This window comes from Xyrauchen texanus, chromosome 38 (assembly GCF_025860055.1).
Source record: "Xyrauchen texanus isolate HMW12.3.18 chromosome 38, RBS_HiC_50CHRs, whole genome shotgun sequence".
Classification (NCBI taxonomy): Eukaryota; Metazoa; Chordata; class Actinopteri; order Cypriniformes; family Catostomidae; genus Xyrauchen; species Xyrauchen texanus.
This window is the reverse complement of record NC_068313.1, coordinates 12564725-12589642: the sequence shown is the minus strand read 5'-3', so window position 1 is coordinate 12589642 and position 24918 is coordinate 12564725. Positions and strand designations below refer to the sequence as shown.

Below are 24918 nucleotides of genomic sequence, written 5' to 3'. Positions count from 1 at the left end.
CTCACATTTACAATACCTGTCAAAAGTTAGGACATAGCAGACTTGATCTATGTTTCTCATAGCTTTTTATTCTAAAGACTTTTGTTTTGAAGACAAATATATATTGTGCCTACATGTGAATTGCTATACAAAACAAACATTTTTATTATATTTGGATGAGTTTGAAAATGGATGGAAAATGGACTTATAGTCATATAGTCTCACTTACGATGAGGGGTGTGTCCTGCTGGAGGATTGTCTTTGAAGATTACTGGCATGAGGGCTTCACGAATAGCAGTTTCCCAGCCTTTGGCGAACTCCCGCCCCAATCCACTATTGGGTGCAACGCTGCTGGGCGTGGCAGAGAAATGAAGGCCAGATATACTGGATAAGGGGGAGGGAATGGGGTTGGGGTCCTCTCCAACAAAATAGATCATGCTGCCCGTGACAATCTCAAAGCAGTGGGGGCTTGTTCCAGCAGGTACGAGAGAGAAGTCACCCGCCGGGCGTAACCCTAGGATTTCTGAGAGAGGGATCTCCTGTGGAGGAGGGAAGAGAGAAAGATGGAGGGGCAAATTGGACTCTCAATCATTCAGACAAAGGTGTGCAAAGGTGAGCATAGGTTAATTTCACAACGGAATTTGAATTAACATTGTATGCCAAGATAATTAACTGAAATTATACTTGAAAGATGAAACCAATTTTACATGTGAAGTCACCTTAATGGCCAAATAGCTTTTGGAAACCATTCATACAGCATTAATTCATGAGCCAGGACTTTTCATGCATCAATTTTCTCTGTGAATGTTTAATTTAAAGGTGTGAGGGCATAAAGTACTGTGGCTGTTCCACACATATTAATACCCTCCTCATGTGTAATTTAGATCACAATGTCTACAAACAGTGATGAATGTGATTAACCCTTTGATGCACGACATCCACTACAGGGCAAAGATCCTTGAAAGCCATATTTAACCATTCAGGGTGTGATGTTGCATTCATACCACCAAGGGGTGAAAAAAAATTGACCCTTGCCCATTATTCTTTCTGATTTTGCTCTTTATATATCTTTGTATTTAGTTTTATTTATGACAACATAAATTCAAAGTGCATCTGAAACATGCTCAGGTTTGACAACCCTATTGACCAATGCATTTCAATAGGGTGATAACTGATTGGTCAAAGTGGATAAATGATTAATCAGCTGATGAAAAAATGGTATTCTCAAATTTTTATAAAGGCTACAACAGTTCAAAATAATTAAAATCACAGATGCAATGACCAGATGAGTTGTTGTTTTCTATCATTCAAAAGATGTGAAGTTGGAGACATGATGAAAAAAAAAAGCTATTTCAAAAAGCTACTATTGCATGATTAATCATAAAAAATTATATACAGTTATCAATCTACCTCTAATTGATAATGATTAGCCTATATTCTTGATTTGAAGTTAGATGGAACAGTAACTTTTTTTCTCTTCATGATTCAATCATTCATGCATAATGCATCAGAGGTTTAAACCGTACAAGAAAAGGAGTTTATACCTTGTAGTACTTGTTGGTGGTGTCATTCTGAAACAGGGTGATGCATTTGCAGTCCAGGCGCCAGTAGTGCCTCTTCCTCTGTTGGAGGGTGGGGTGAGAGGTCAGAGGTCATAGGTCAACATAGGGTTGATGCTGGGGTACAGCATCACCCCAGCAGACAGGAGGAAGAAGAAAGCGAAGGGTAAACAGAGCTGGAGAGGAGGATGTAAGAGAAAAACCAGGAGGAAAGTTAGAAAGAAAATGGCTAAAGAAGAGAACGTTACATAGAAATTCAGATGCATAACAGGAGGGCAAGAGCAGGTCAGTAAATCAATACTGAGAAAATACCTTAGCCAATTTATCCCATTCTTCATGAAAATAAATTTCGAACCCCCACTATGAGTGACATTTAGCACTATTCACTCTTACAAATCAATATCTGCTCTAATAGTAACCATGCAGGAGACACTCAAAACAGAATAGACTGATTATAAAGCTGAAGATTGGTGATATTACAGAGCAGACTGATGCAGAACACAAAAATAAATATCAATAGCGATGCTTGGAAGTGAGGTCAGGATAGTGCAAACTGCAAAGAGGTGTTCTCAACTGGTTTTTCTTCAGGACTCAGATTTGACTCTGGCCAAGTGGTGACCCAACACAACATAAACACTTTTTAAAGTATTTTGTTTAACAAAACTGTCAAACAGGTATTTCTTAACATCAGTTCTGCATGTAATGCAATAGTTAACATGAACTAACAACGAACAATCATTTTATTGCATTTATTCATCTGGCTTAATATTCATTTTAATGTCATTTTTACATCAACATTAGTTAACGCATTAAGAACTAATCATTAAAACAATGATATTTTAACATTAACTAAGATTAATAAATGCTGTAAAACACAATTGTTAGCTCATGATACCTTATGCATTACATAAACTTATAGAATAAAACCTTATTGTAAAGTGTTACAATAATCATACACTGTAACAATATACACACAATATTATTTTGTTTTGTTTCCAATAAAAAAAATATATAAACATTCTTAATACCAGATCAATTTGACAAGCAAAATGCCATAAGATTTATTTTCTGTAAAGTCAATATATCTTGTTTTCAGAATATTTCGATATTTTTAACTTGAAAACAAGACAAAAATACCATTTAACAAAATGATTTTTTGCAGTGGAAAAATGTGCAAAATTATTCCTATATGTATCTTGAATTTTGATGTTTTTATGGCAGCTAAACTCGGATTTAATGTAGTCGGGGTTTCTTTTACCTTGTTAAAGTGATAATTCACCCAAAAATGAAAATTCTCTCATTATTTACTCACCCTCATGATATCCCAGGTGTGTATGTCTTTCTTACTTCACCAGAAAACATTTGTTGAAAAATAGAAACATAACTTAGCTTATGTTTTGTTGAAAAATAGAAACATAGCTCAGTAGGTCCTTAAAATGCAAGTGATGGAGATTTCACTTTTGAAGCATTAAAAATCAGACAGTCAGCATAAACTTCATCCATACGACTCCAGCGGTTAAAGTAATGTCTTCTAAAGCGATACGGTCACTTTTGGTGCAAAAAAGATCAATATACAAGTACTTTTTAGCTATAATCCATCACTTCCGGTCAGCAGCGGTATGCACGTATGCCGTAATCGTGTTGGCATGTTCACGCACGAACTGACGCACGTGCGTCACAGCCGGAAGAGCAGCGCTGTTTACAAGTGAGTAGGAGGTACATTGTACAAAAGCTTCATTGGTTTTGGTTTAGATCTGTATTTATCTGTTTCTTTACTCACTATGGTGCGTTGTGTGCTCATACTGGATGTCTCAACCGAGTGGACAACGTGAGATTACGTCTGTAACATGCCAATGCGAATGTGTCACATGAGAGACCACGTGAACTCCAGCCACTCGGGAAGCTTTGGTTATAGTTAAAAAGTACTTGAATATTGATATTTTTTGCACCAAATGCGATCGTATCACTTTAGAAGACATTGATTTAACCGCTGCAGTCGTATGGATGATGTTTATGCTGAATGTTTGTTCTTTTTAGAGCTTCAAAAGTCGGATCACCATGCAATTGAGAAATGTATTTTTCTATTCAAATGTGTTCTGGTGAAGAAAGAAAGTCATACACACCTGGGATATCATGAGGGTGAGTAAATGATGAACTATCCCTTTAAACAACAATTCCAAGTTCATGTCTGCTTAATTTGGGTGAATTGATATGCCTTTTTAACTCCCCACTGGCAAATACACCTGGTTTTAAGCATCAACCTCACTGACGTTTATTAGATTTAAGCTTAAAAAATTTATGCAAGACAAAACGAATTGCCAAAGGGTAAGAAAAATGACTTAATTCAAGATATAGTCTCTGAAAATAAGTATTAATATCAGAATTGTGTCTCAAATAAATGTTATGCATTTATTTATTTATTTATTTAAACTGGAAAACAAGAGTTATATACTGATTAAGACAAATACAAATGCTTTATTGTGTTTATAAGTGTTTTCTCCTTCATTTCGTAAGTTGACGAGCCTGTTTGAACTTACTTTGCATTAGGTGTCTTATTAAAAAATAAGCATTTTATACAATGTACTTATTGTGTAAATACTGTATGTGTTGTTATATTGTACTAACATCATTATACTACAATTTAAAGTACCTGCATTTAATAACATATGTGATAATACTATTGACTTTACCCCTATCCCTACCCATACCCCAACCTCAGCTAATGCGAATCACACAAGGTTCAATAATGTGCAATAACTACATTGTATCAAATGCCTAAATTGAAATGTAAGTACATTGTTGTTAAGAACATCTGATCTAAGGTGTGTTATTCCACATTTTTTTATTTGTATTTAGCATTGTGCCACAACCCTATCAGAAGAGACCTCAGACCATCAATTGAGAAGCACTCATGTAAAGAATCAAGAGTAATAGAGAAAGAACTCTGTGTTAAGAGGAAGACGGGAGTCAGAGGAAGTTACCAGTGTGTCCTTGTTGCTATAGTGCACCATCCAGCCCTCTTTGATGGCTGTGCTAGAGCGACGAGTGGTGTGTCTGACTGACTGCACTACTCTCATCAGAGGAATATTAGCACTGGGGAGACATCACAGCACACAGTCAGACAAGAATATGAGCTCTTAAGAGAGGATCAAGGTGTTTGAGAGACAGAGGTATGCGGGCAATTTAATGCTACATAAAGTCCTATTCACACAAAGAGAGATGCAACAAGGGGAAGAGAATACCTGGTGAGAATTCATCGAAACCATTTAGCATGGTGCAAATGTTCGTCAGGCTCCGAGAAAAGATTAACCTGAACGAAAGCGAATCACGCTTTGGTCTTTCAAATGCTTTAATAAAAAATATTTGACAATACAGACTCCACTTGATTTGCCTTGAGGTTTCTTTTGCTTCACTTATTTGTTGCTGCGTGTTGATACTTTGGTGTTTCTATGTCACAAAGGAGATGTTTGTCAGTCTCAGTCACCATTCACTTTCATTGTATGAAAAAAAAAAAAAATGCAATGAAAGTGAATGGTGACTGAGAATGAACATTCAGCCTAACATCTCCTTTGGAGTTGCTTGGAAGAAAGAAAGTCATATGGTTTACAGAAAGACCTACCAAGCTACATTTTTGTCTAATTTGTGTCTAAAACCTGTCTGACAAACCTCTGGTCGCCGCTGACTCCGTCCTGGTTGCTGTCGGGGGAGAAGGACCCGGGGATACTGATGGCCTCGTCTGATTCGTCCATCAGAGAAGATTTATCATGTTCAGAATACTCATTGCTGTAGTCCATCGGCACCTCTGCGTCTGTGCTCGGACTTAACATGTCTGAGAAACAGACAGGAAAACAGGTGAAGAGGGCAAAAAGCCACAATAATTTAAACGACAATTGCTGGTTTGGAGACACAGTAGTACAAATATTCCAAATGTGTTAAATATGTCCATTACGACAACACTGTTTTTCTCAGGCTCTTATTACCTCCAAGGGTTTCCCCTAAACAGTCGTTGGGTACTTTGTATGCACAGCGTTTGTGGCAGTTGAACTTGCAGTCTTAAAAAAGAACAAAACATAGCAAGTGTTATGAGGGGGTCTCCTGCATTTTGTTTACTCCTCATATGTTTAAATATATTGGACATTGGATAAGTTCATTTTTGAACAACTTCACTACTTTGGTTTTTGCCGGATGTTCCCATTTTTGTCATGTCCCTGGGTGCAATGTGCTAACTCCTAACATTACAAACTAGCAATTTACTAAACAATATGCCAGGTGTTTCTTCATTGTGCTCTCTCTATAATCGAAATATTTAAAACAAAAAAAAATTTTTTTTTACAAATTGGTAATCAATATGTTGCCTTGCCCCATGCCATTAATATCCATTTCCATGCTGTTTGTCTTATATGGCCTTTAAGAACCGTTTTGGGTGCAATACAAGTTAAGCTTATCCAACAGCATTTGTGGCATAATGTTCATTATTACCAAAAATTATTTTGAATCATCCCAAGTTTATATGAAAAAAGCAAAACTAGCAGTTACATTAAAGCACTTCCAATGGAATTAAATGGGGTCAGTTCATAAACATTAACATACACACTGTTTTTTTTTTTTTTTGCAATAATCAACATTTTGCCACAAATGTTGTTGTTTAAAATGAACTTGTAAGGAACCTAGAATATGTTTTTAACTAACTAAAAGCCAGTTCCTTAATTACATTGTCCGCTAATATATTGCACATATTTGCAATATATTTCCCGAATTCTGAGATGTTTTGTGGTATTATCAGTGATTGTCACTCTTAAACATTCCACCAAGTAAATAAAATCACAGAAATTGGTATGATAAAGATGCAATAAAAATATTAAAATATATATAAAATTCACTTAATGTAGGCACCCTTATCCTCCATCTCTCACTGAGCACAAGGTCATTTTTCCTTTCTGTTCAATAATCAAGTTAAAGGGATAGTTCATCCAAAAATGAAAATTCTCTCATCATTTACTCACCCTCATGCCATCCTAGATGTGTATGACTTTCCTTCTTCAGCAGAATGCAAATTAGGATTTTTAGAAGAATGTTTCAGCTCTTTTGGTCTATGCAATTCAAGTGAATGGGTGCCAAAATTGTAACGCTCCAAAAATCACATATAGGCATCATAAAAGTAATCCATAAGACTCCAGTATTTTAATCCATTTCTTGAGAAGTGGTATGATATGTGCGGGTGAGAAACATATAAATATTCAAGTCTTTTTTATTTGCAATAAATTCTTCTCCGAGCCCTGTAGGTGGTGATATGCATGAAGAATGTGAAAGTTAAAGTGGAAATGAGTAGGACTTATAGTAAAAAGGATGTATCTGTTTCTCACCCAAACCTATCATATCACTTCTGAAGACATTGATTTAACCACTTGAGATTTGTGGATTACTTTAATGCTGATGTATGTGAGTTTTAAAGCTTCACATTTTTGGCACCCATTCACTTGCATTGTATGGACCAGAACAGCCGAGAAATTCTTCTAAAAATCTTCATTTGAGTTCAACAGATAAAAGAAAGTCATACACATCTGGGATGGCATGATGGTGAGAGAATTTACATTTTTGGGTGAACTTTTCCTTTAATTATGTTTAAGTGCCTGAGCTTGACCTGAAAGTCTGGTATACCCTGTAATAGAAATACCTCCTTAAATTACTGTACAACACAAGCAACATCAAATGGCACTTCACAGCCATTTGCATAATCACACAGAAATATTCAGTTATATAGCATTTTAAATAAGGATACACTGTGTGTGATCATTATGCAGGTAAAGGCAGAATTTTCAGACCTTTGCATTGGAGTCCCTGGCGGAAAAGTCCTCTCAAAAGTCTCTTGCAGTACTGGCACACAGTGGGACGTGTGTACGAGTGAATGGCAAACGTGTGCGGGACCTTCACTTTAGTCATGAGCATCTTGTCCAGTTTGACAGGCCTCCCGGTGTAATAGCGTCTAGCCTCACTGGCCGTACGGGGCTGTAGACAGAGTAACACATAACACAGTACTTAATTACAGCTAGTAAGTACAGTAAGTAGTTATTTATTTAGTAAATTAGGGTTAGACTCCTAAAAGGAAAAGTTCACCCAGGATACAAATTCTGTCATTATTTACTCTACTATCACTCAAACCAATAAGACATTATTTCTTCCATGGAACATAAAAGGAAAGCTTTTACAAAGTCTTCAAATATCTTTTTGCCATTTAATGAATTAAGTGAATAGTGACTGTAGGCTGTCAGTTGTTACAGACTCAACAGAGGTTGGATGGTAGTAACATCAAACCTCATCAAGTTCTTGCTTCTCTCATGAAACAGGGTTCTTGTTTGTCTTGACTGCTTAGTTGCCATATTTGATATGGGTGCCACATACAAAACCCTCAATGATTTGATACAGTTCTATTTGGAGCTTGACAGCCCAGAGCCACTTTTCACTTTCATTATATGGCAAAAAGCAATAAAAAGATTTTTTAAATAAATGTCCTTTTGTGTTCTAGAGAGGAAGAAGTCATAAGGGTTGGAGTAATATAACTTGGACACATTTTTCATTTTTAAACCATCCTTTTAAAGGAATATGCCGGGTTCAATACAAGTTAAGCTCAATCGATTGCAGTTATGGCATAATGTTGATTACAACAAAAAAAAATTTGCTTTTTTTTTAAGAAAATAATCTACATTTATTTTTGTGGTAATCAACATTTTGCCACAAATGCTGTCGATTGAGCTTACAGTAACTTGCAGTGGACCCAGAATATTCCTTTAAAGGGATAGCTCACCCCAAAATGAAAATTCAGTCATTGTTTACTCAACCTGTGTTGTTATAACCTCACTGGAATTTCTTCTAAACACAAAGATAGAAATTGTGAAAATAAAATGTGTGCTCAGTGATCATACAGTGGCAGTTCATAGTGACCACCTATTCAAGTTTCAAAAGCACACCGTCAGTCACACAGCTACACCGTGTCCTAACCTGATTGCAAACGATAAGTGACAAAAGCTATATTTTCTATGTCAATCAGAGTTTATGTCCTAACCAGCCATGATGAGCAGCGGGACATTCTACTGATAGCTTGGTTTCTTTTTTCGGTATCGCGCTCCATACGCTGCAAACTGGCACTGGTCCAAAAACTTTCTTATATTGAATCGAATATTGAAGCTTGCATCTCACTAGCTGGGTAAAAAAATAGGCCAAGAATGTTACACCTACCGAATGTTTTTCTGAGGTATCGTACTCTTCAGTCGGAGGTCTGTCACAAATGCTCAGAAGTTGAGAATGGAGAAGAGACATTCCTGCCTCCTCTATCTCTCTCAGTTTGATTGGGAACTCTGTTTCAAATAAATAAGGCTGGGCATAGAAACGCATCTATTCTCCGACTACAAACTCATCAGATGTATTTAGTAAGTTTGGCTCTCTGGTTTGTGTGCAGCTGTGTTGTGGGGTGGGCCTGTTTGTATATATACAAAACAAGTTGTTGCTTGAACGCCCTATTTCGCAAGCTGGGGCTGCTTGAACTCTCTTGTGCAATCTTAAGAACGTGCAGAATAGAACAACGATCTGTCAAAAGTTTCATCAAATAATACATTAGATTTAGTTTTTTTCTCTCCAAACCTTAGAGTCTCATTGAATAATTTATTAGACTTCTGAATTAAACTTTTGCATGCTTTTGAAGCTTGACACCTTAAACTGCCATTGTATAACATTTTTTCAAATTTTCTCCCTTTGAAAAATAAAGAAATTCATATGGGGTTATAACAACACAGGGTTGAGTAAAAGAAATGACTGAATTTTCTTTTTTGGGTGAACTAACCCTTTAAGGGCACAATGGGGATGGTTCATAATCATCCCTTGCAGAATTTAAGCCTTCACCTTTCTGGTTAACAGCTCAGATATTGATCTACTACAACACACTATCCCAGAAAGGAATATTTATCTCTCTGATGTTTAAAGTCAAAATGAAAATAAAATAGACCCTATTCATTTTATTAATGTGAAGAATATCCTTGGTCAATCAATTCTGAGTGTTATTGTTTGCTTTACTGGGTTTCAGTGAATGAATGGTAGTGTCCTCTGTACCGCATGTGTGTGTGATCGGACAAGGCTGGCTTCCTCTGATGTCACGCTGCTGTTGAGGCTGCTGAGGGACTCTGTGGTGGACAGACGCAGAGACTGACTGCTGGTAAGAGACGTAGTCGACAAGCGTCGCTTTCTTGCCCCACTACAGTTATTGGGAATGCTAAAGGCACAGCGTTTGTGGTAATTCAGCCCACAGCCTGCAGGCGGAGACAGTGAGAGAGCAAAATAAGTAAGTGATAGAGTCAAAGGAAACCGAAAACGTATCATACTTATAGATAATGACATAAACACATGTGCATCCTCACCATCGCATTTGAGCCCTTGGCGCACCAGTCCGAAAAGCATCTCACCACAATGATCACAGAAGGCTGGTGCACGATACGAGTGCACGTTTAACGTGTGCGGTCGAATCTGGAAGTCCTCAAACGTGGCAGCAGCTGCAACACATACAGAACAATCACAAATTGAGGTCAGGAGACAAGATAACATTGTAAAATTTGTGCTAGTAGTTCAGGTTTTATATTCATCACACAACAATATCAATAAATTATCAACAAAGCAAAATATTGCTTAGAGAAGTGATTCTCAACTAGTGTGTCGCAATGCAAAAATGAAACAGCTCAGTTCTGAAGTTCTGAACCATGCTAAATGCTAATCATAAAAAAGCTATTAACCACTGGCTATAATTGTGCAAAGCAAAACAAGTAGGTTTATCATATGGACATTTAAGAGGAAAGAATTCCAATATATTTTGCTTTTGATGTAAAAAAAAAAGCATCCAAGCACACTCTAATGTATACTTGAGCAAATGTATCTGTCATTTGGTTGAAGCTAACCAAATGAGCAAGATGCTAACACAGGTTTCTTGACATCACTTCGTCCTTGAACACCATAAACAAAACTATGCAAGGTTAAAAAGAAAATATGACTGCGAGTGAGTATAAACGTGATTTCTGTCAACCGCAATTTGTTTTGTGTGGCAAAAACAAGAGACAAAGACACAATTGTCTGTATCAAATATGCTATTTTAGCATCATCTCAGAATAATTCTGTGTTTATTAATCTGTTGATACACACCCCCTTTTTGAGCACAAACCATGAAAATGACATACCTGAACTTAAATGATTGTATTTACTGGACCCTTTGGCATATGGACACAGTTGTAGTATCTTTTGAAAGAAGACACTTTGGGCTTTATTACACAAGTTTCAGAATTAATATATGTTGTTATTTTTTTCAAGTTAGAGAAGCTGAAATTTATAGTAATGGAAATATTTTGTGCTAAACATGTAAAAAAAAAAAAAAAAAAGAACTTTCTCAAAGCCACAAGTCTAAAGAAGTTACGTTTCAAATTTATCAGAATCAGCTTTATTGCCAAGTATGCTTACACATACAAGGAATTTGTCTAGGTGACAGGAGCTTCCAGTCAACAACAATACAAACAATACCAAAAAAACAGCAGCAAGGCATAGGTAATTAAAAACAAAAAGAACACAAAATAAATAATTATACATATACGCTACATAAACTCACCTTCATACATACCCACATACACACACGTGAGTGCAAATCTAATACAATCTGTATATAAAGAACAAAAAACAGTATATTATGTACAGAGCAATGTAAGTAATGGCAGAAGTGGATAAGTTGGATAATATAATTTAAATTAAAATTAAACTGTGTATTGCACATAATTATTGCTCAATGGGGGTAATTTAACTGTTCATTAGATGGATGGCCTGAGGGAAAAAACTGTTCCTGTGTCTGACGGTTCTGGTGCTCAGTGCTCTGAGCGCCGGCCAGAAGGCAACAGTTCAAAAGGTAGTGGGCAGGGTGAGTGGGGTCCAGAGTGATTTTACCAGCCTTTTTCCTCACTCTGGAAGTGTATAGTTCTTGAAGGGAGGGCAGGGGCAACCAATAATCCTCTCAGCAGACCGAACTGTCCTTTGTAGTCTTCTGATGTCTAATTTCGGTGGCTGCACCAAACCAGACAGTTACTGAAGTGCAGAGGACAGACTCAATGACCGCTGAGTAGAACTGTTTCAGCAGCACTGGTGGCAGGTTGAATTTCCTCAGTTGGCGAAGGAAGTACAACCTCTGCTGGGCCTTTTTCACAATGGAGTCGATGTGTATCTCCCACTTCAGGTCCTGTGAGATGGTAGTGCCCAGGAACCTGAATGACTCCACTGCTGACACAGTGCTGTTTAGAATGGTGAGGGGGGACAATGTTGGGGTGTTCCTCCTAAAGTCCACAATCATCTCCACTGTTTTGAGCGTGTTCAGCTCCAGGTTGTTTTGACTGCACCAGACAGCCAGCCGTTCAACCTCCTTTCTATACGCAGACTCATCATCATCTCGGATGAGGCCGATGACAGTGGTGTCGTGGTGTCGGATTTGAGGATGATTTGAGGATGATCTAACAAAAAATGAGGTTCCTGCAAACGTTTTTCTCTGTAAAATCGCTGAAAGCATACGGAGTAAAATTAAGGCTCCGCCTTTCAAGACGACACAAAATCTGACCACACTTCTCGGCTATTATGAATAAAACTATGCTGCATTTTTAAAAACAGACTTTGGAGACAGGCTCATTTTGTTTACGGGACTCTAATATATAAGATAATATACAGTTTTGATGAATGCTGCTCAGATTGCATACGCTGATGAAGAACGACGACGAAGGGTAATTCTTTCAGGTGAGATCTCATGTAAACAATGGAGAATATTAATATTTCTCAGATTTATCACTTATGGACAAAAAGTGCTATTGGATGTTTTTCAATGAACGCTTGTCATGGACAATTGACCCAAGTGTGGCGATCGCGTTTTCATAAAAAAAGGTATGAAGTCCCGTTTTGAAATTGCATGATTAATTTGTACTCCTGGCACAAATAACTAAATTGCTGTTTCTGGAGCATTGCTATCGTGAAACAGATCGAATAATGATATCAATGATGAACCCTTAGACCTTTGAAAAGATGTTTAATTTGTTAACATTAATGACGTTTATAGAATGTAAATTATATATTAAATATAAGCAGAGTGACGTCACTACCGTGTGCGGGGGATTGCGTATCAACAGGTTAAAGGCTCAACCCTCATATGGCTAAATTTGTTCTTCCACTTCGAACATCAGGTCACATTAATGGTGCATGCACAAATAAGTTGATCTTGTGTGAGTTGCTCCACCAGGTACAAGGCCAAACTTGTCAGAGTGGGTCTTTGGCCAAGCTAGTTCTGGTAAAAGGGTCCACTAATCTGTTGGCTGACTCACAACTACTCATAACTCATGCTGATGGGCATGTGTTTTCAGCGACTCACCGGACAAAACAACTTCCACCAGATCTCCCTCCTGGATGTCGGACACTGCCTTGACCAGCTGCAGGATGTTATTGCTGCTGGTGTCGTGCTTGAAGAGGAGGATTTTGTCATAGATCCCATAAAAACCACACTCAGGAAACTGTAATAAACAGAGTCAGAAAAACGAAACATGAAATCACTTAAAAATATTGACATTGACTACCACCCCTGGATTTGCGAGTTTGAATCCAGGGTGTGCTGAGTGACTCCAGTCAGGTTTCCTAAGCAACCAAATTGGCCTGTTTGCTAGGGAGGGTGGAGCCACATGGGATAACCTCCTCGTGGTCACGATTAGTGGTTCTCGCTCTCAATAGGGTGCGTGGTAAGTTGTGCTTGGATTGCGGAGAGTGGCATGAGCCTCCACATGCGTGTCATGCACAACGTGACACATGATTAGATGCACAGATTGACGGTCTCAGAAGCGGAGGCAACTGAGACTTGTCCTCTGCCACCCGGTTTGAGGTGAGTAACCGCACCACCACGAGGACCTACTAAGTATTGAGAATTGGGCTTTCAAAATTGGGAGAAAAAAATATATAAATTGCAACAAAATATCCCTATTTCCAGCTATAAGTCCCATTTATAGCACATGGGTAGTTTGACATTAAATTATTTTCGGAAGTTGACATCCTGCAGTGTGACTCCATTCAAAACCATTTTAAACTGCATTTCAAATGCTTTTATAATTATTGTGCATACAGCTTTCATGACCTCATATTGAACTATTAAAATTAATTTGTCACACAGCAGGAATATTAAAAATCAACTAGTGAAGGCAAAAAGGTTTTTAAAACCCATTATATGGCAAAACTATAGCAGCTCATCACAATTACAACATCCTTCTTAAGATGTTTGGCTCATGGAAAATCCCATTGGAAGGAAAGTTGCTGGGGATGGCAGTCATGTTAATGAAGAGCCATCTGCAAGGGTTCCTGATAGTGTAAAGATGGAGGCACTTCTGCAGGTGTACCCACCAGGGAACTCCTCTCATATGTGTGCAAGTTTTGTGCTTTTTCTACCAGCTGCATATTGAAGATTTCCTGTTGTTGAAGAGAAGCTTTTAATATTTGAAGCTCTGATGTGCCGAGAGCTGGCATAAGATTTATGATGTTTTATGTTGTTTGTGTTGTTCAGAGGGGTCATATTATTGGGGATTTTTTTTTTTTCCTTTTAGATAAAGAGTGAATTACACTATGTAAACATACTTTATCTTTCAGAACTGAATTTTTTTTACCAGTCAGAAAAAAACATCCATTAAAGGTGCACTCAAGGTGTAACACAAACGTGTAACGTTTTTGCTGATTTCAAAACCTTTAAACAGAAAGAAACCATAATAAAAGAATAGTATTATTCTAAGAAGTAAAAAACTTCTTTATTCTACATATAGTGCTGAGAGCACATTCATGAGCATCGTGATGTTGAGATCACATGACCTGACGAATACAGTATTATACGACTTATCTTCATTTACATAAAACGCTAGAAATGCCAGAAATCTGTGGCTCCACATGCAAATTTTCCACATGCAAATGAGCTTTGCGGCAAACTCTTCATTGTTGCCGAAGATTTGCTGCAGGTTCAACACTACCGGCAGCAAACTATATACAGCGGATTTCATGTATGCATATTTACGCTAGGTGTCAGCGAACATAAACAGACATTTTACTGAGTGCACATTTAAAGCCAAGCTGTAAAAAATGGCTCTTTATGAACTTCTCTGTGGTCAGATAAACTCATTATCAAATGACCACTCACATTTACTTATCGAGACGCTTAATTGGGGTTCAGAAAATTGGTTTGCCCAGTAACAGAAGAGTAATAAACAGGAAGTAGGACAGATATGCAGATATTTCTTAAACACTAGAAAAATATATTATTCCAGAAATAATAATACATTTGGAGAATTTTGTACTGTATCTACATCACCTCATCCTTAATCGCTTCTGTCTGACCATAACCGTTTTTTTGTGTCACATTTCAGTGTGGATTGTTTTGTTAAACTGATAGAAATGTAGTGCAGACTTTGCAAAGAGGCTGTGGTTGTAGGATGGGGAAGCACCAAGTATAGGACACCAAACCTGCAACCCATACTTTAACGTTGCTTCTCATTTCAATTGTGAATTACATGAAATACATGAAATTGATTACATGGAAGTCTTACTGTATACAGTATATAAGACAGTAAAATATGTACTGTATATATAAGTATATACAGTTTATGTATGTGGGTCATTGACAATATAGGTTGTCCAAAGTGTTAAAAATGAGAAATCTTGTAAAATTGTATTTTAAAACATTAGGTAAAACAAAACAATTAGTCAAATGAAATATTTGTAAACTTTTGTAGCTTTATCAACTAAATATTTTTTTTTTTTTTTAAATCTTAAAATGGCAAGATGTGTAAATGATTTCTTAGCACCATTAAATAAACGTGTGCACAACTTAATCACTATTCAAGATATATATATATATATATATATATATATATATATATATATATATATATATATATATATAAATTAAAATAAATAAATATATATATATATATATATATATATATATATATATATATATATATAAAGAAATTTAAGTTATTAATTTATTAATATTTATAATAACATTTTATAAATATTTTAATTAATGTATACATATTTATTTGAACTATTTCTGGTTTAATTCATTATTTTCAATTCAATTATGAGTAACATTGACTAACATGATAAAATATTGTATGTGAATACAATACAGACTTTTTGGACTTGATGCTGACGTTACACTAACAAAACTAAAACAATGTTGTTGTTTTTTATTATTATTATCAGGCCTATACACCAACAGTAGGCACAGAGCAACATCTTTTGATGAAGAACTTATAGGGGGATTCCGATGGGGTGTTACGCGGAACCCATTTGCAATAATTAGCATGGGAGCTGGTGTGGTGGATTCAGCTGATTGCTTTTCATTTTCAGCTGACAGCTGTGACCGCACTGAGATATAACACTCAGACCCACTCAGGTGTACTACCTGAGCACTCCTGCATCACAGCCATCGCCTGCCAATCATTGTAGAGCAAAATCCCACTTGGCACTGAACTAGCCTGGCATAAGATGACTACCCATCAATGGCTGTGTTTAGAAATAAAAAAAAGCTGGGCACATTCAATAGCATTAACAAGGTGCTGTGTTACATATAAAGGATGAAAGAACAACAAGGATGAAAAAAGATACATCCCCTCCATTCATCAGGTCAAAGGAGTGTGGGACAAGGGGTTGATAATGTCACTCAAATGCATAGGGACTTATCGGAGAGCAGATCTCTTAAATACTTTATGGCTCTCATTCAGTGCATGTCATACAACTTGGAGTTCATCACAAAAGTAGCATACTAAACCTGACTATTGCAAAAGGGCCCTTGTCTTGTGTGTCTTGGTGTGCGTGTGGCACTGGAGAACGTTTGTGGGACTTTCCAATATGAAACATGGAATGATATTGCAGTACTTCTTGAAACACCATCAAATTAAGAGTGTGTCTTATAGTCCATGTCTGTAGCTTTAAAGCTATATGCTAGTGTACTCATGTTTACAAAATGCTCTTTTAGCAGATATTTTACAACTGTGCTCACTCATTTTATCCAACCAAATGCTCTCTAGAAAGAGAACGATGCTTGCTGTAATACTCCCTCCCTCTGACTAGCTATAGCAAGTAGCAAATTGATATACTAAAGGCTATTGTTGTTTTTTTGTTTTGTTTTTCTCAATTGGAAATTCGTCAACACTGGAAAGAAAACTGCACACGTCAAGCCAATTCACAGGGACATTTAAGATCACAACAACATACACAATCAGGCATTCATAAATGCATTCATCCGTAGAGAATCCGGTTAATAAGTGGAATCAAGATTAAGGTTCAACCAGAATTGTATGCTAGTCCCACATTTAAGTCTTTTCCTCAATGAGTTTTGGTGGGACTTTTATATATTTTTGTATTACATGCTAATGAAGGATGAACCCACATGGAATCAAGCTGATGTAGTGATACGAGCATGGAAACTCATTCTTTACTATTTTATTATCTTCCCTGAGGTCCTCTTATAATGTTAGTAAAGTTTTTTGCATCATAACTGTCATAGTTGAATAATAAATGACCATTTTCGGTTTTGTCCTCAGCGGCTCCATTAAACTTCAATGTAAACAGCCTACCATTCTAATTGGCTAACATCGTCATATCAGCTATATTTCAAACTCAATCGGAAGAGAATAAACAAGCACTCCACAACATTATAAAACTAAATTTCAGGGTTTACACATAACGCACATACAACACATTGAATCTGAATATATTAAAATGTTCACTCAAGCACATCAGCAAACAGTCATGATATATCTGTCAAACAGTCATGATATATCTGTCAAACAGTCATGATATATCTGTCAAACAGTCATGATATATCTGTCAAACAGTCATGATATATTAAATATTCATGAATGAAACCGATTTTGGATTTGTTTGGTGATCAGGAATAGCTGGTCAAACTAGGCCTGTCTCTGTCCCTCTCTGATTACAATACGAACTGAACGCCTGTGGGCGGGGCCAAGGGTGTGATGACACATGTGTTGGGGCATGTAAATACAACTGAGCAATGTCTCTTGACATCGCCAACACACGGTTTTCAAAATTAGACGTTTTAGCAGTGTGGGATTAGTGAAAAGCTCTTTTTAGACTGGGGAGGAAGTTATGAGTTCTGAAGTTTTTATAGTATAGTACATACTCATATGTTTAAATATCAAGGACATTTCTAGACCCCTGAAAATTTGGCCCAAATCATTATCAGAGGACATAGAATATTTACTCTAGTATTGTTCATTCTTGAAGAAGAGAAAACCTTTGGTAACTTTTGTGTGTACTGTCTGCCACCTGAATCGCATCGACGTGCCCTGTGTTTGATACTTGTGCCGTGTCCTAGCCGTGACGTGGCGTGTCTCTTCTCATCCGATGTGTGACGAACTTTAATCTTAAATCTAACTCATTGTGTCATAAAAACAAATGTGAGATGAAAAATGCAATTGCTAAAGCAACCACATAATTTTCTGGTGCTTCCATGACACTTTTGCTCATTTGTCGACTTGTATGCTATTCAGGATTCAAGTCCTTAACATCGCTAGTGCAATACTCTATCAGTTTAGCTACTGTGCAATTTGATCACACTCAATGTATCAATCAATGTAGTTGGATATGTAATGCAAACTTTAAAATGTATCACCTTACAAGTTATGCGCTATAGTAAAAGTGTTTTGATTTCATAAGGTTGCATCGTGTCAGGAACAGGGAAAATTTAAGTGTTTTTGAACTGATAATGTGTGGATTTACTCGTGATGTGTGTGAAAGTGTATAAAAGTCTTAACGCTCAACGAGCATTTGCTGTGTCTTATTCAATTTCCGTGAGAGCGCTAATTCTAAGCGCAATATTTGTGCCAGCACAAACAAATGGGCATGGAAGGGGGTGTTTGCAAAATCACAGTGCAAACTATGGGTGTATTGTATGGTACTCATGTGGCACAAATCACATTTAGCCATTTTTATGAGAAATAGGTCATGGCAAAATGACATCTGAAAACCAAGTCTATTCTCGGCACAAAGTCTAAACTCAGATCCTGCATTTGCAGTTTGGGGTTCCACCAGCAGTTGGTAATGAATGTCCAAACTCTGATAATATAGTGAAACATCAAATGATATCCCTGACAATCATTGTTAATACTATCCATGATTTGTGTGTCCGTAAATAAATATGATTAATTATACTTACATTCTCTATAATATAATGGAGCCTACATCCAATTAATCCTGATGAGCACCACATTTTTCTTGCACATACAAGGAGCGTGTCACTGTCATAGAGATGATGCCTTACATGCAACAATGAAAAAGTGAATGCGCAAAAGTACATCAGTCCATATTCCTATGTGGCGTCTGTGTGTGATTTGTTTAGTATAATTTCATGTCTTCTATTTTGAAGTTCTTTATCCATGTCATGTCTAGCTTCATGTTTCTATTCTTTGTATTTTCTGGTCTTGTTATTGGTTTATTCGTCTTTCATTAATCGTCTTGTCTAGTGATTGGTTATGTTTTTAGTTTTGTTATCACATTTGCTCTTTTCATATTGAAGCCCTCATGTTTGCCTTTGTCTTTTGTCATGTACTGGGATTGTAATGTTGTTTCATAGTTTGTTCTTGGTTCTTGGTCATGGTTCTAGTTCATGGTTTTTGTCATTGTCATGAATATGTCATAGTCTCGTTATACTGACGTCCATAATTATGTTCTATTTTATTTTGTATTAATTTTGATACTTGCACTTGGGTTCTCACTTCACCATGTCTTCAAGTCTCAGCAGCTGCTCCACGTTACATTCTATTGTTCTAATGCATAGCATGTATCCCAATTACACTATCAAATTCTTATGAATGGGCTGTATTCATTTATATCAATGTTGCTTGACAGGGAATGGAATATATAATAGGATGCAGATGCAGTATTAACCAGAGAAGAGCCCCCGAATTAAATTGCACTTGACCAAACCCATTCATGCTTTGTGCACACTAGTTTGCCAACCCACTAACGCCTATCACTTAGTTCATTCTTGCATGAAAATTCCAAAACTTCATGGCCATGCCCACTGAAGTTGTGAATATGATGTATCGCATAGCACTGCGCGTAGGATGTAGAAGTCTTAAAATAGGTACCCTAGTATTTATTTCATAAGGAAACTGCAGCGATACTTACATCAAGGCATGTTACAATCAACATGTGTATAGTGTATATAATAATGTGATTTTATGAGACCAGTTTGGATCTCACACAGCTTCAGTTCAATACATAAAATCAACAGACAATTGGATAGACTCCAATTACAACCATGTATTTGAGTCTGCCTTCAGCATGGAATCAACATGAGAAGTACACAGCCACGCATGCGCACAGTTAAGAGGGAACATAGGATGTGAGAAAGCAAAACTCTGACACAACATCAGAGAACACACAAGCTTCAAAGCTCCCACAGTGACGGAAGACAGGAAGAGACAAACTGAGACAAAGGAAGCAAAAGAACACAGAGAATTACTGCACTTTACACACCATGCCCTCCTCAAACAACACCTTTCAACCTAGTTCCTGTTTTCCCACTTCCACAACCACCTAAATATTCCCATATGTTCCTCTCAGAGCACATCTGTCCAACCTCCACCTCAGAGGAACCCTGGTCCTGCCTTCCACCCGAAATACACCCTCCTTCTCCTGCAAGCTTCCACAAGAAAGTCAACAAAGACATCTTGTCTATTACCAGTGGCTTGAGTCTCTGCCCAAGAATATAGTCCACACCCGGCCTGCTACCGCAGCTCCCGACCAGCATCTAAACAAGCACAAAAACAGCAGGCAGTATCAAGATGAAAAAAAACAGTCCCAGATGGCTTAAGGCGCCTCCATCTTTCGTCAAATTCCATTGAAGCCACTAAAAGATTCAAAACAAAACAGAATAATATCCACTGAAAAGTTTCACATACATTATTTCTGCTTTAGTTGTTGATGAGTCAAATGATCCTTGATTATTTTCATTCCCATTATATAACTAGAATAAAATTGTCATCTAGTATATTGTGTTAGCCTATGATATTAATCCACAAAATACAGAAATTGCCAAAGTTTGGAGTTTTGTGTGGAACTAAATATCCATAAGTCAGTTGAATATACATATTAATTTTAGTTTACACTCATGTGTGCTAACTTTAAAGTGCTTTCTGTCCAGTCAGTCACAGACCAACACTTCCCTAAACCACATATAAAAACAAACATAACTCTGATCGCTTGCTTAACATGTTGGTCAGATGGTCTCATCCTTTCTAAGAAAGGTGCTTTGGGTGGTTCCTGGGCAGTTCTTTGTCTGAATAATCTGCAAAAGTGGAATAGACTTTATGCCAATTGTTAAAAGTCTGGCTATGTGAGACTATGGCTACATCCACACTAATACATTGTACATTTTCTCTTGAAAAGGCATTTATTTCTCAATGTTTTGCCTCTTATCCACACTTGAATGGTGTTTTCTTCCACCAAAAACTGAGCATTTCAAAAATGCTCTCTGTTACCATGATGGAAAATGATGACAGAGTTTTCAAACTTAAACAGATTAGCTGGTCATGGCCTATAACTAATTGACAAAAAGCTTACTGAGCTGAACAGTGGCAGCTCCAGTTCAGATAATGGGTACCTATATCAGTGTCAACCAATGCTGATTTTAATGATCAACTAAACTGGTACCAAAAAGAAGAGTTTATTCAGACTGTTGTTGGAATTTGAATGCAACATACATATGCTACATACGCAAATTAATTTGTTCCTATGCATGTTTGCACAGTGGCACAGACAATACACGCTGGTGCAATCATATCTGTCATTCCAAGGTCTTTGCTTGGAGACAGCGCAGTGTTTCTAAGGGAGCTTTGTGTTGACTAGGATTGTGTTTCCTGCATGGTCTCAGGCCACTGCGCCTATTATGACTGATGAATTATGGAAGCCACCATGTCCCCTCTTCTCTTCTCTCCTCTCAACAGCTAAAACTAGCCCAAGTCGGTTTGCTACACTTAGATGATCTCCCAGCCTTATCTGTAGGCTAGTTTTTAACAGGGCTCTGGGACTTTTCAGCTGGTCAGGTTGGGAGACCAACTGCAACCAGAAAAGACTATCTTAAACCAGCTAAGATAATCAAAGGCAGGGTCTTCTCTTTTTCTAACACAACACAGAGGCAGGCCACACAAACAACTTTCATAACACCCATCAGGACTTTGACCCTGCTTTGTCTCAGCAGACATGAGCAGGTTGACACAAAACCTCATGCTATGAATAGGCAAAGCCCTCTTCTCACATGTAATATCGCAAATCTCTTAGCCGTCCGACAGGAATAAAGAGGAATAACATTTATTTGCACTTCCAGGGGTGATCTGTGGTTTCCCTCCTTATTACAATAAAATGTGATCCCCAGTGAGCTCTGGGTATTTGAACTCATCGGGAATCAGCTTCTCCTAATCAAAGCGAGAGCAAAAAACAGCAATAAATAAATAAATTGGTTGCATTGTTGGCCAAACTATTACTGCTAAGCTACAGCTAGTAAGCTAGCATAGCAATTATGCTAAAATAAGCATAGCAATAGCAACACTACAGTAGCTCACAATGAAATTCTACATTATACTACTATGATTCATGTATCTTAGAATTGACATGGTACTACAAGGAACTTAAAAGAATACCAAGTATTTCACTTTTTGTTAGTGAGGTAATGCTCACTTCATAAGCTTGGACTAAACATATGGACTAAAACAAACACGCACATCTATTTAACCTAAATGAGGACTTCTATTTTTAATATAAAGCTAATCGTATGTACTATAATCTCTAAAAATGACAATTTTTTTATTTGATAAAAAACAGTATAGGCGCCATTATTTCGGACTCCATTTTCTACTTGAGGATGAGGAGGTTTTGTCTGATTTAGCTCAATAACAAAAACTATTTGTAAAAAATCATGCACATATCCATAAGGTACATATGTCTATATTGCTGTTTAAACCTGTGTGTGTGTGTGTGTGTGTGTGTGTGTGTGTGTGTGTGTGTGTGTGTGTGTGTGTGTGTGTGTGAGCGTGTATTTATCACTTTGTGGGGACCAAATGTCCCCATAAGAATAGTAAAACCCGAAATTTTTGACCTTGTGGGGACATTTTGTCGGTCCCCATGAGGAAAACAGCTTATAAATCATACTAATTTATGTTTTTTGAAAATGTAAAAATGCAGAAAGTTTTCTGTGAGGGTTAGGTTTAGGGGTAGGGTTAGGTTTAGGGGATAGAATATAAAGTTTGTACAGTATAAAAACCATTATGTCTATGGAAAGTCCCCAAAAAACATGGAAACACTACGTGTGTGTGTGTGTGTGTGTGTGTGTGTGTGTGTGTGTGTGTGTGTGTGTGTGTGTGTGTGTGTGTGTGTGTGTGTTATGATCATGGTCACATGACTATGTGAACACAGTTTGCACCACAGCAGATTTAGAATGAATGGCTACAACACAGTGACCCACTTCAGTCTGTTATTGTTCCCACACGTCAAAGCATTGTCCTTACCAAACAAACTCCTTAATAATGGAAAGAGAACTCACTTTTTCCTACGGTTGCACTCTGTGTACTTTCCAAACATCTGCTAATTGTAATGGAAATGCCCACTGAACCGATTCCAATTCAACCTGCTTTACAGCATTTAGAGACAATGTGCAACATGGGTTGTGGACACTTTTGTGAAAAGTGAGAGACCTGTTTTAGGTCACAAAAGAGACTATTTTGAATTTGTATGCTTTTTACATTTTCATTCAGAATGATTCATATTACCATATTTGCAGAGTTCTGGAAAAAATAAACTATACAAAAATGCAAATTATCTTTTCATTGTCTCCCAGATGTGTATGTGTTTCTGTCTTTAGCAGAGTACAAACAAAGATTTTAGAAAATGATCAAAGCTCTGTAGGTCCAAACAATGCAAGTGACTGGTGATCAGACCTTTGTAGCTCCAAAAATCAGATAAAGGAAACATAAAAGTAATCCATAAGACTCCAGTGTTTAAATCCATATATTCAGAAGTGATATAATATGTGTGCGTGAGAAACAGAACAATATTTAAATACTCTAAAGCTCCACTTTAACTTTCACTTTTAGATGTCAAAGTGAAATTACACCACATGTGACTTTCATATATATAAAAGTGAAAGTGGAGATTTAGAATTTAAAAAGGATTTTAATTTTGATCTGTTTCTCACCAAGACCTATTATATCACTTCTGAAGACATGGATTAAACCACTGGAGATATATGGATTAATTCTGTGTTTTTTTTGTGTGATGTTTGGAGCTACATAGATCTGATCACCATTCTCTTGGATTCTATGGACCTACAGAGATATTCTTCTAAAAATCTTAATTTGTGTTCTGCAGAAGAAAGAAAGTCATACACATCTGGGAAAGCATAAGGCGTTAAGAGTAAATGGTGAGAGAATTTTAATTTTGGGTGAACTATCCATCCCTTTAACAATAGAAAGGTGAGGGAAAAACTGTAGCCGTGTAAAAATGACTGGGTCGGCTAAAATGAGAACTGCGAGAGCATGAGTATCTGAATCAAAAATAGCAGCAGAGAAGTGCAAAACATTACCTAATCGACTTGAAAGTTCTCCTTTTCATCTGTACCTCCAATTCCTTTCATATATGTGTGTATATAGTGTTTACAATAACAATACACACATTATATGAAGCTTACTGTGGCCAGCACTAGGGCTAGGCAATATAGATGAATATATATTCTGTATATATATATATATATATATATATATATATATATACAGTGAGGAAAATAAGTATTTGAACACCCTGCTATTTTGCAAGTTCTCCCACTTGGAAATCATGGAGGGGTCTGAAATTGTCATCGTAGGTGCATGTCCACTGTGAGAGACATAATCTAAAAAAAAAACAGAAATCACAATATATGATTTTTAACTATTTATTTGTATGATACAGCTGCAAATAAGTATTTGAACACCTGTCTATCAGCTAGAATTCTGACCCTCAAAGACCTGTTAGTCTGCCTTTAAAATGTCCACCTCCACTCCATTTATTATCCTAAATTAGATGCACCTGTTTGAGGTCGTTAGCTGCATAAAGACACCTGTCCACCCCATACAATCAGTAAGAATCCAACTACTAACATGGCCAAGACCAAAGAGCTGTCCAAAGACACTAGAGACAAAATTGTACACCTCCACAAGGCTGGAAAGGGCTACAGGGAAATTGCCAAGCAGCTTGGTGAAAAAAGGTCCACTGTTGGAGCAATCATTAGAAAATGGAAGAA

The 24918-nt window shown here is 37.0% G+C and overlaps 1 protein-coding gene across 3 annotated transcripts in view; it reads right to left on the bottom strand.

Annotated features, from left to right (window-relative positions):
• Positions 1-24918, bottom strand: part of LOC127632063 (serine/threonine-protein kinase D2-like) — a 52952-nt gene that overhangs the window by 9373 nt on the left and 18661 nt on the right. For 2 of the 3 annotated variants that reach the window (XM_052110538.1, XM_052110539.1), the window contains 9 exons: positions 12961-13099; positions 9944-10075; positions 9639-9835; positions 7361-7544; positions 5519-5590; positions 5205-5367; positions 4520-4631; positions 1524-1601; positions 209-518 (listed from right to left, as the gene is read on the bottom strand). In XM_052110538.1, coding sequence (XP_051966498.1) covers positions 209-518; positions 1524-1601; positions 4520-4631; positions 5205-5367; positions 5519-5590; positions 7361-7544; positions 9639-9835; positions 9944-10075; positions 12961-13099 — 1387 coding nt within the window. Of the gene's footprint in view, positions 1-208; positions 519-1523; positions 1602-4519; positions 4632-5204; positions 5368-5518; positions 5591-7360; positions 7545-9638; positions 9836-9943; positions 10076-12960; positions 13100-20331; positions 23546-24918 lie in introns of those variants that run through there. The other variant, XM_052110540.1, reaches the window with a different exon arrangement.